At 40.4% G+C, this 12,602-nt stretch overlaps 1 protein-coding gene across 3 annotated transcripts; it reads right to left on the reverse strand.

The window, feature by feature from the left end:
• Nucleotides 1-2,480: 2,480 nt before the first annotated feature.
• usp38 (ubiquitin specific peptidase 38) lies at nucleotides 2,481-11,940 on the reverse strand. Of its 3 annotated transcripts, none has more exons than XM_034534490.1 (11): nucleotides 11,750-11,940; nucleotides 9,092-9,782; nucleotides 7,822-7,957; nucleotides 7,603-7,732; nucleotides 7,317-7,418; nucleotides 6,764-6,922; nucleotides 6,421-6,614; nucleotides 6,209-6,302; nucleotides 5,993-6,099; nucleotides 4,379-5,723; nucleotides 2,481-3,743 (listed from the first exon to the last, which is right to left on the reverse strand). In XM_034534490.1, exons 2-11 carry the CDS (start codon nucleotides 9,771-9,773, stop codon nucleotides 3,579-3,581), a joined length of 3,114 nt encoding a protein of 1,037 aa, XP_034390381.1. In that variant the 5' UTR covers nucleotides 9,774-9,782; nucleotides 11,750-11,940; the 3' UTR covers nucleotides 2,481-3,578. The 3 variants fall into 3 exon arrangements, with proteins under 3 accessions (XP_034390381.1, XP_034390399.1, XP_034390392.1); XM_034534508.1 differs by lacking the exon at nucleotides 11,750-11,940 and adding an exon at nucleotides 8,404-8,576 and having other exon boundaries at nucleotides 9,092-9,202; XM_034534501.1 differs by lacking the exons at nucleotides 9,092-9,782; nucleotides 11,750-11,940 and adding an exon at nucleotides 8,404-9,085.
• Nucleotides 11,941-12,602: the final 662 nt, after the last annotated feature.

A 12,602-nucleotide genomic window follows, 5' to 3' on the forward strand; every position in this document is an offset into this window, starting at 1 on the left:
TAAAACATGGCGGCGTCAAGCTCGCGGGCCGAACGGCGGCAGAGCGGATGTTCAACGATTCTTTCAAAATAAATGTCTGTATCGTCCCGAAAGTTAGTTTACACGGCTATATAGCGCCGATGTTAACGGCTAAAACTGACATTGTACGTGTACATTTGCTATTTAGTCTTTGTTTGTTAATATTTAACAGTCACATTTATATATGCTCGTCTGTTAACACTTTCAGAGTCATGGCTAGTTATGCTATTTGGTAAAAAACGCAGTTTAACAAAGGCCACATGAATGCCTATGTGTGGATCATGATCTCACCTTCAAGGTAATAGTTATGTTTAGAAAGCAAAAAGCACACAAAACATATTCCTTCAACGTTGTCCCTCAACGTTGGGAGATTTGTTTTGAAAATTACTACCGGATGTCACGTTTTTGTAGCTCTGCTCGCTTAATTACTTTAGAGGACGAAATGGGGATGCGGCGGCGTGCAGTGAAAACTATAAAGATTCAACCATGGGACATGTAGTTCAACTATCGTTTGTTTTCTGTCCAAAAACACAACACATGACTATAGGGCGGTGTGATGGAACATGATGTAATAGAGCCACATGCACCTCTGGGTAATTACAGAAAGTGGACCAAGACAGTTGCAGGGAAGACAAAGAAAGGACCCACCTCCGTCTGAGACGAAACGTCCCAAGGAATCATTGCAAGTCTAAACTACATTATCCATAATGCGTGTTTATTCCGTAAAGAAAAATCGTTATAAAATCATGTAAGGAAGGAAGGAACAATGTACTCATTTACGTACCTCGTCTAAGGTGTCAAATAATGGCATCTTCTGTGGTATTAATCTTCATTGGTGTACATACAGTTTAAATCAATATCAAATATTTCTTTATATTAAATGTCTTTTTTTACATTTGTTGTGACTTCTGTTAACAATGCTTTGAAACTACAATTTATAACAGAGATATCTGTTGTCAGCATGTGATTCTTTTTTTAACTGGATTATAAAATAGATAGATCACTAGTTTTCTAGGCAGCTATCCAACACCACAATGGTAGATAAGTAGGAATATTGATTTGGTTTACTCTATCTGATCATTATACCGGACTAAGCATCCACAACTAGTCTAATTCACTTGCAAAGACCCTGTAGACTCAGAATGGTGCCTGATGAATCATATTGGAATGCCATTGTAATGGTAAACACTTCCCCCAAAGGATGTTTCTTGTGAGTCCATGATTAATGACTTTGCCATTGTACATTACCTCTTTCAACAGCCACTGCGGTATTGATGAAGAAATAGGGAACAATTGAAGGATGTAGACACAATATACCAATTCTAGTTAATGAATACTTATCCATATATAGCCTCCCATATATTTAGCACTGCAGTCTTCTTGTTACAACAACAAATAGCTTGTGTACAACGTTCTTGATGCATCATGCTTCATTAATTCAGCATTTGTGTCTGTGAAGCTGTCTTAAGTGTTGTCTCTTGTTGCTGTGCTTTACAGGTGCATACATCTTCAGTTGTTGTCTGCAGTGCATAAGTAAATTGTAATAACACCAGATGAACAGACCGGGCTCACTTTTCAGTACATGCAACATTATATACAACATTTTCTTCCGATTATGACATCCGAATATGACATGAAATTGAACAGAATATTTATCATACCATAAATGGTGAGGTGTCATGCTTTGGTTGATAATAGTCGAGAAACATTTATTCTCCCCCCAATGCCCTTTGAAAGATGTTGTACTACTACAACGTTTTTCTTTCCATATCAATTGCTAATTAGTAATAAATGGCAGCTTTGTAAATCCTTCGCTGTTGCTACATTACAACTGTCATTGGTCCTTTGTCCGTGGGTATATTAAGTGATTGCATGTGATTTCCCAGTTCCTTTTTCAGACACTGCTTGGTCTCAACTCACTTCCATTTATGCAACAAATACTTTGCAGTCAAAGCAAAAAGAAGATACATGTGCTTGTTTTGATGAATTGTGCAACAATGTACACATCGTTTTTTCTTTTTTTTAAATCAACAAAGTTGCTTACACAATAAAAAGCTGCATGCTCTAGAGTGGGGTTATTGGTTAGTATTATCAATAACACACTGAATTTAACTTTATAATTTTGTTATTATTTGCAAATCCATATTGTTACTTAGATCTAGAAGAAAACTGTCTATAGGGTTAAACATGTGTATACATAATGCAAGAAAGTATTATAAATGATGTACAATGGGAGATTATCCCATACAAAAAAGAACACAAGGTTTCAAGAAACCATCTGCTGCTTTGTCTTGCATAGCTCAATTGAGTATTCAATAATCGCCTTTCATATTCATCATTTTTTTTTTTAATACATTTGTATTGTCACGTTAGCCATTACATTTATAGTTAAATCCCCAACTTCTGCCCATCTCTTTTCCAACATACCTCTTTAAATAACATAAATTAAGTAAGACAATATCCAACATACACAGGGTTGTTTTTTACTGTAGGGACAGGTGAAGCCATGATGAATATTAACACAGTACAGCTGAGGCGTGTATCCTGACAAATTCCTCTTCAAAAATCTGCATTAAATATATCAAAAAGGCACATAAAATCAGCATGAACACAAAAGTCTCCCTGAATGATCAACTCAGAGGAATACATTAAAATATGCTGTCAAACAGTTAACTATTAAATATGTTTAAACACAACCCATCAGTCAGCATCAAATATTCATGTTGAAAATGCCTTTATCGTGCAGATTACCCAAATGTAGTATTCGATTTTCTACACAGTTTTGTATTCCATGATTATGATATTTTAAGTCATATTTACATTTATTGCATGGGATATGAAACCTGTAAAACACAGCAACGCACATATCAAAAAAGATCCAAATATCATTCAAATCAGAGAACAGCTCGTGAAGAAAAGCTGCATGCAAATCAGAAGAATACACAAAGGTTGTGAGATGTATGTTCAGAAATATGACAAATCAAAAAAGTCTGTTTATCTTACAGTTGAATGCTTCCTTCTGTACTGTGCACTGCACATGCATGTATTTGCACATGCGTGTGTGTGTGTGGTAATATTATAAACACTGCAACAAGCCAGATAACATGAGCATGTTAGCGACTCAACCAGTATGACATATCTATCAATGTACGCAATGGATTATTGTTATTGTTGTCGCTTTGTTTATTCAAGGGAGAGAATACAGTCGCACCAATACGTTTTTTTTATCTGTTTCAAGATTTGGAAATTTGGAAGTTCAATGAAAGAATGAATGAATGTTGAGATCACAAATAAATAATCTCAATAAATAAAATACAATCAAATAATGAGTGAAACAGTGGTATTCAAAATATTTTAGAAAGAACAAAAATCAACTGTAGTTTCAGAATCTGCACAGACACCGTGTGTGTGTGTGTGTGTGTGTGTGTGTGTGTGTGTGTGTGTGTGTTGTTAGATAATTTCAGTGCTCTTTTCATGAGGTTATATGCACATCTATGGTATGATCAGTTCTCGACTCTCTTAGTGCCCCTTCGTCTGGTTTCCTGCAGCATATTTTTCCTTCAGAAGACCAGTCTACTAATGGTATTGAAGCCACCCCCCCCTCCACCTCCGCCAGATGGGCCGCAGCTCCCCGGTGGGTTATTGTCATCTGAACCGTTGGGCCTGAAAGAGCACGAGGATGACGGGGCCTGGAGAGCCTGGGTCCGAGCATTGAGCTCCTGTTCCTATTGGCAGCATGGAGGAAAGAGAGATGTGTCGCGTTAGATCACTTTTTACGAGTGAAAGGGACTAAATTATATGAGGTGAATTTACCACTGATGGAGTTCAATTTGAGAGTTATTCAGAGTTGTCACTTAACATTATTACAGCACCCTCTAGAGGTGGTTTACTTTACTCGCTTATACAAGTGCACGAGAAAGTCAACTACAACGCAGTTCAATGACTCGTGAAATTACACCTCGCGTCTTGTAACAGGACAGTTCGGATTTGGCTTCACGTTCAGTCAAAAAAATCCAATATTCTCATCGTCTTCTGTAAAAGTATGGTCTGTTTTCACTCAGCCTCTTTCCACATGAGAAAATCTTTTATAGCCCTCGACTTTGGTAATAGCTTCAAGGGGTTAGTGGTTATGATGTAATGTGTCGAATGCATGTAAAGCATGAAAAATAAGCACAGTGGTTTCACCCAAAATATCCAGTGAACCTCTTAGCAGCAGATTAAATACGTGTTCCAAGGCTAATCACTTCCCACTTGGCTAGCATTTATTGGTATAATTTATAGGGAGGGATTTTAAACGGGTAACACAATGCATGTATGTGGGAGAAGTAGTTTTTATTTTTTTGGGTTCACCCCCACATACCTGTAAATACAGCTTGTTGTCCTTGATTATAGCATCCAGTAGTTCTTTCTGCAGGGGAGGCTCAACACTCAATTTCATTCCGTTTGCCAATAGTCCCCCGTTTATGTTCGGCCCTGGTAGCTCCTGCTTCCTGTACATGAGCACATACGCCGTGTCCTTGGGGAAGCGGTTTGTAATGTTCTGCACTGATTGGAAGGACGTGAATGTCACTCTGCTATCATTGAAAAGCAGCCAATCCTTTGCCTCCTGGCCACTATTCGGGAGCGTGTTTCCTTGTACGGGTGCGATTGAGAGAGCCGAGCAAGTGGAGAGGCTGCACTCAGGGTGGCCATTCCCCAAATCATCCTTGAGGTCAAAGTGGTCGGCTGGATGCTGTGCTCCATCTGCTCCATTAATGTTATGACCGTAGGAATAGTAGTGGCCACTCTCCGACGATATCCCAGAATGCATCACCACCGAGCTGAGGACATAGGGCACCGACTGGACTGACATCTCGCCTCCTCTATTGATCTGCTCTGCTCCAACTATTCTCTCCTTCTCCTCTTCCTCCTCGTCTTTTTGAGATGGTTTGAGCTTCTTCGCCAGATTCTCACTGCTCTCAGGAGAATCCACTTGCAGAGGAGAAGAGGTACAAGAGGAACATTGTGACGGCATTAAAGGGGCGTGAACAGGAAGTCTCATGAGTGGCGGGATGGTGACGTTGTCCAATATCTTCCTCCGGACATGGCATTTGGCATCATATGAGAATCGCAGCAGGGTGAGGATCAAGTATTCAGGTGCCGACACCACTTTCATGGTCCTCTCTGCCCGCTGGAGGGAGCTACACTTCTCACAGAAATAGGCATTCTCTTCATCTAGGATCTCTGGAGCCAGGAAATAGTTCACCAAGTCAGGCACAGACAGAGGAGGCTCATTAGTCACTGGCACAAAATGGACATTGCTAGCTTGTGCTTTGGCCGAGCCTGGCTCAGGAATTTCACTGCCGCCATTGACGGATCCCTGACAGAGGACCTTGGGTTCCTCAGAGGGCCCCTCTGGCTGAGAGCTGCCCTGAGAGGCAGAAGGACAGAAAGCCAAAGAGAGGTCTGTAAAAGGCTCCTCTTTCTCAGAGATGCAGTTGCACTGCATACAGCGAATCCCTGTGATCAGCTTCCCACCAAACGCCCTTTCTATCAAAGTCCTCCCGTCATTCTCAGGTTTGATTTCTGCTGGAGTCAAAGACGACTCCTCGCCGTTCTCTGGAGAAGTCCGACCTGTTGGGTCTTTGCTCTTTGTGTCAACGGGGGGGGGAACCTTTGGCTTAACCGACTCCAGGACCTGAAGTGTTTTCTCCTCTTCATGTAACCTTGAGATCAGGAGACAAGGGGCACTCACATTACAGGAGAACTTTTTTTTAAAATTTGTGCCACTAAAAGCGTTATTAATAGCAAAAGCTTTTTTCAACATCAACATCTTTTCCATATGGGGACATAAAAATATGCATTTACTTTTCCTTATTGTTCCGCATGGCAAAGGGGAACAATAAAAGAAAAGTCATTTTGTATTTGAAATGGACACACTAACTGGACACAATCCAATTATGATTCACCTAATCTGATTGGAGCATGACCGTACCTGTCTAGAAGAAATCGGAGGTACTCAGAACAGTCCTGCTGTGAGCCGACATTAAACCAGGGAGGCCGAGATGCTTCCAAGAAGTTTTTGGGAGCATATGCTGCCCTCTGCAGGAAACAGACATAAACCACAGAGTCGCTGTGTCATCAACTGTTGTTTGTAATACTACTCTGGTACATCTATTGTGTATTATCTATTACAGAGGTCAACACTAACCTGAGTGTGTGCAAGGAAAGCAAAGAGCAGCTGGAGCTTTTTCATTAGCGTGTTGGAACCATTTAGATGTAATGACAAAACATGCCGCCTGAAACTGTGAAAAAACAAAAAGGTTAACTACACTCAAGACTGTCCATATTCAATGTATGTTTCAGTATACAAATATTTAAAAAATGAACAAGTGTGCGTGTGTCTTTGCATCCACAACTCACTCTGTGGCCATGAAGAGAGTCTGGATGATGCTGTTCAGGAAGCAGGTGTTCCCCAGGTTGGCCAGGCCAGTCTTGCCGGTCTCAGACTTTCCAACTTGCCTCAAAGGACCTGAGGCGAATGAGTTGGATTGGGACGTCCAGGCACTTTGATTCAACACCAGCTTGATCTTCTCTTCTCCGGGTTTGGGGAGATCCTAAGAAGAGACATTTTAATCATTAGATAAAGTCTAAAAGCTTTTGATTATGTATGCAATGTAAATGTAATCACCATCTAAGTCAACTGGTTAGCAACATTTTCCTGAATAAATATAGACACAAGAACATATTTAGCATACTCTTTTACCTTGATGGCCTCTAGTATGTGGTCATAGAGGTCAGGGAAGCCGGAGTACTGGTACATCATGCAGTGTATGAGCTCAGTGAACTGCAGCAAGAAAGCTTTGCTGGTGGGAAGACCGTCTGTCCTCAAAGACCGGACAAGATGCACCACGTGTGGAACAACCTGGAACGGTGAGGGGTAAAGATAAGAGAAAACCGGTAAGGACACCTGGTGCTGGAATAGTGCTAATATTAAATCATAGAAATACGCAGCACGGTCAGCCAGAGGGCAGTTGCAATTTAGGAACCCCACGGAGGATTCAGTCTCATTTGCTGACTCTTCTTGAGAATATTCACATTTTTAGATACTAATGAATTTGTCCAACGAAAGGACCATTGCTCAACATTTAAGTGCTTCACACATCATTAGCGGGAGAGTGCCGTCGAGCCCGGAGTTCGGGGAAAAGAAGTCTGTGCAGCTTTGATGTCAATTAAGCCAGAAAAGAAGAAGAGGAGAAAACCAATAAAGTGGCTGTATGAGAGGGAAATGGGCTGTGAGGAGGCAGGAGATCCCATACCAGATGGAAGGCTTCAGGAGAGTGCTGGAAACTCAGCAGCATGTGGGAGAGCACCGCTAGCGCTCCCTGCCGCACAATGGGGTACCACAGACGACTGAATACCTATGGATAAAAAACATCTTTATGTCATTAATACATTTATACAGCCCTGGGTAATATAACTTAATGAAACGAAATGCTGCAATCCAGCAACATTATCACTGCAGTTTAACATCTGTGTAGCTTTTTAAAATGCAATTTCGGACATGGATTCCATAAATCAAAATGAGGAGTTTCAACTACAAACCAGTTCAATTTTAAGCAGAGTGACGTCGATGAGGATAGTGAACTTCTGAACTGCAGCCAGTCCCTTCAGTAGAGCAATGACCCAGGTATCAACATGTTGGGCCAGAGGCCAAGAAAGCCAGTCAATCATCCTGGAAAGGGAGAAGTATATGGAGTTAAAAAATAATGTGCAAACATGGTGGTTAACATTGATCCGGGATGATTCAATGTGAGAGCTAACCTGCAGAGTGCTTTAGTCATGTTTGCATCTTTGACATTGTGGTCCGTGGTGAGACTCTTGATGAGCACCGTGATCATCTGGACGGGGATGTGCTGCACCAGGCTGGCCAGAGCAATGGAAGGGTCAAAGGAGGGGTCTGCAAAAGATGAATCACAGTAGGAATAGTACAGAGACACAATGTCAACTTTTCTTTCGGTATCAGTGGAGAGTAGTAGTGTGCGTTTCAAGTGTCAAGTGTTTACTAATGTGAATATTTTAACTTTCGATATAATGTATAGCAACACTACCACTAACTAAGGCTTTATATGTAAGATATTCCTGTTGTTTTGTCCATCTCCTGTAACTTGGAATGAAATCAAGATTTGTTTTGGTTATCTGCTGATATTAAGTAAAATACCTATTTCTCTGGACATAATACAGCTGCACAGAACACACTTAAACTAAAGTAGGCCTATATTGCTCTGCAGCCGAATAGCTTTGCATCAACAAAATATATCATGCATCGCAGCTTTCAGTGTGTGAATCTGCTGAGTTGTTATTGAGACAGGGTTTTGACACCAGCTTTTTAGAAGCACAGCTCACCTGAAAACTGCAACTGAAAATGAGGCGGTGACCTTTTAACCCAAAGCGGCTCTGCTCGCATCGCTCACTGACGCATGCAGTCAGTGTGTCTATATAATTGAAACTGCTGCCTGCTGTTTGTTATTTTGTGCTGCTCACTCGCAACACTTCACAGTCGGCTCAGGAGGACATGCCTAAAAATATACCATCAACAAATGAACGGCAGCTTGAAGTATTCTGAACTACATCATCACAGCAATGTTGTGTGTAAAGTGAGGCCACTACATCGAAAATGAACATAATCTGTGTGCCAAAAATAACGAATGGATGAAGATCCGCCAACCTATACAAATGAGAGAACTAAGCCACCGGGTCAAAGTCAGCTTTTGGCAGGGCCCTGAAAAAACTAAATGAACTGTTCCTAGATGTCCAATCATGTGCAAACAACCCTGGTATTACTGCCAAGATGTATGGACAGAGAGTTATAAGTCATGGTCCCATTGCCAAATACTATTTATTTCATTACTGGTAGAGACATTTATAAATCTAAGAATAAATCAAAATGTGTTCATAACGTAAGCTTCTTAAGAACATCTGTACCTAATTCCAGGTGTCCCTGAACGTACCCTCCAGAAAAGTAATGGTTGTTTTTGCTCAATTTATTATAGAGGATTTAGAAGGAAGAAAGAAAAGACAGAAGTGGCCTTACCTGTAGAAGAGATAATAGCAAACACTTCCTGCAGTGAGGGAAGCAGTGTGGCCGGATCAGCCTTCCAGATGTTTTGCAGCAGTGTGCTAACCTTTGTCACCTGACCTACATACTCCCTCAGCTCCCGTTCTTGGCTGGCAAAGCAGTGGAAGTAACTGATGGTCCTCACCAGCTGCTGGCAGAACAAAATGCCTGACTTCTCCCTCGGGATGCACTGCACAAAGTCTGACAGCAAAGTGCTTAGGTGGGCACAAAGAGCCGGCTCAGGACGCTCACACACCATCCTTAAAACCTCCACCTGAACAACGCTGAAGATCTCAAGCACAGAGGGGCAGCTGATAAGCAGCCGCAGGCAGCAGTGAATGTAGTCTATTATGGCTGGGTCTTTGCGGTCCAGCTGGCCATAGCCCTGCTGGAGAAGACCGAGGACAAAGTCTTTACTGAAGAAACGCTCAAACTCTGGGCGGTGGTAACGTGCGTAGGCTTCCAAAACCTGGAAGCCGATCTGCCTCTGAAAGGCATCTTCACCAAGCAAGATGAGGCGGGTGGTAAGAGTAAACAATGCCTGACACTGCTCCTCGGTCACCTCTTTCTCCGCTGCTTCCACTACCTTCTTCACAATGGCCCTCTTCACAGGAACAGAGTGATCGGAGCTCACAAGGCCCTCCAAAATCTTGTCCATGATGACAGTCTGCAGAAAACATACGAGGAAATGATTAGCTGACACCTAAAAAAGGGTCACACAACTTCTGCACTGAACGGACATAACTGTAAAATAAATGATCGGGCCTCATGTAATAATCACAGTTTGCACTATAGTTCTAATGACTTTACAAATCAAGAGTCCTGTCCGAGGCCTTTTTCCACACAGGATATTTTGATATGTCACAGTAGGAAAAGGAGAGATTAAAATAAAATGAGCTATGGCTGAATTCTATTTAGCTGCTCCAGTTTCAGAGTCCTGGTATTAAAGATGTAGGCGCACTGTCACGGCATAAAGAGGTATTTGATTGGCATTATGATGTCTTTTGTAAAAATAAAGCCTATAAGGGCTTTCTACCAGTCTAGAGTCCACACATTGTCCGCATTCATTGAGGGCAGACTGCGAGCATTCAAAAAGGTAGACAGTGTACTCAGCGTTAATGTGTTGCAACTGAAATGTAGAGCCCGTAGCCTTTACTGGGACGTGACTATTGTCGACGATTTTAAAGTATCAGACAACATAATTGCAGGTTTTTGTGTACAGCTTGCAGAAGACAAGGACATTTTTTAAAGTTCAATACTAGAACGACAACTAATTTTGACTACGAAATAATTAGAAACTAAAAGACCATTTTCTTGTTTTCAAATTAATTTTACACACAGCAACATAGTTTTACAGACCTCCAAGTAGTATTTTTTGTTTTTTATTATTCAGCCACCACACACACACACATACATATTTATATACAATCTAGTATACAATATGACTGAAAAGCCATAGGTAAAAGCATATTAGTTGTTTATGCCTATCCTACATTCTTATCAATAAGGCTACCCTCAAGAAAAGAAAATGTATTTTTTAAAGATAGAAATAAATATATTTAATGAACTTGTAACCCTAAAAATAGCTTTATAAACAATCCTTTTGAAAACCAAAAAATGAGTCAGATTCTTACATTTATGTCAGTATTATTACATAATTTAACCCCAACAATAGAAAAACATCTCCTTTTAATACCTTTGTAGCTATTTGTACAGGGAACTTTAGTTAGTAGTGTTTAAAATCCTATTTACACTTTTGTATTGAATAAAATTTGGTCTGGCAGAGACTTTGTTTTAACATTATTTTATAATATACCAAATCCTTAAAATTCATGACATGATATTTTACAAACAATGGATTTGTGTCATACAGTAACCAGCCTGTCTTCATATCACGTATAACACGTAATTAGTTTTTGTAACAAGACTGTTTACAAATGTGTCATAGGTTGGCCTCCATACCTCCACACAATAACAAATGTAAGGAAGTATGAGTGAGCAATAAATGATATGCTCGGCCTTACAAGTAAATACAGCTCAAGATGTATAACTACAGTATTGCTATTGATAAATTGTACCATGAATATAGCAAATATATTGTCTCCATGTTATTGTATGATCGATAACAGCCATGATCATCGTTTTCTTTTTAACAGAGGTAGCATATAATACGTTTTATTTTTCCTTTCTTTATTTATGTCCTCAGTCCAAAATCCATTCGCCATCTGCCGTAAAACCATTAACGTTATACCACACATAGCGAACATTAAATCACTTCACATCTGATGTTTTTCCTTCTTTCTCGCCGTTTCGGGAGAAAAGCGACCAACCGCTATCTGTGCTCCTTGTGTGGCTACAGGCGGCTAGCTTGCTCCGGCTAGCTGAAACGCTAACGGTTATGTATTTGTGCCCGCCACTTAAAACGTGTCACGACCAGTTCCATGTAAATAGTCGGAGCCCGTTCTGCCCCTCGATAGCAGCAGTTGTTACTAAAAAGCCTTCGACGACAACAAAAAAACCGAACAAAGCAGCCAAACAGGCCTAAACGTTAGCTGGTAGCGTTCGGTTAGTCTGACTTAGCATAAATACGGTCGCTTATTCTCGCGATACGGAAGCCTTGCGATCTGTACTTACCCAAATAAAGCATGTCAACAATGTCCAACCCGAATGTCTTCAGTTGTCGATAGGTGTTAACCGTCTTTTGACAGATAAAACCATATTATTTTGGTTCATTTGATCGCTCAGAATCAGCTGATTACCCTTTCAACGACGTCATTCCTATGGACAGAGAAGTCCGTAGGACCCTCGTGTGAAGCAATTTTCGTCTTAACGTTGCCTGTAACGCCGTTGGTGAATTTTGAGTGGTACAATAATTCGTGGTTCGTGGTGTTGAATCACATATACTATTTTTGTCAAATTCTCTTTCAGAAATGCGGGCACATCTGAACCGTTTCTGTCCAGTTTTCATGTTGCCATCAACTACCCCTCGTCAACCTGAGGTGACAGGCCAAATTGGATTTGCGTCTCAAATGTCTTTCAAATAAGCGCTGCAGTATTTCTTTTGTTGTCCCCGTGTGAGATTGACACTGTCTTTTTCCCCTGAAACATTACTGACTTTTCAGTAATGAATCAGAATAAAAAACGGTTGATTTCCAAACTTACACAAGCAATACATTTAGCTTAGTGATTCGTGCATAACAATAAACACAGTGCAATTCTAAGACATACTTTAAATATATAAAATGTGAACAATTACAATAAAATATGGTAAGATTAATATGTAAAGTATGTGATGTGTATGTATGCATACATGTATGCATATGATCAAGCAGAACATACAATTGATGTACAATTGATCTACCACTTTAACATAATTAGTTTCGTGTTTCCTTTGGTTTAGTTGTAAGTGAAAAAAAGGAAAGTTGTGCACTTCCATTATATAATCATCTAAATATATTTTTTATAGGACATACTGGATGTAATATGT

Source organism: Cyclopterus lumpus, chromosome 1 (assembly GCF_009769545.1).
Source record: "Cyclopterus lumpus isolate fCycLum1 chromosome 1, fCycLum1.pri, whole genome shotgun sequence".
In the NCBI taxonomy this organism is placed as follows: Eukaryota; Metazoa; Chordata; class Actinopteri; order Perciformes; family Cyclopteridae; genus Cyclopterus; species Cyclopterus lumpus.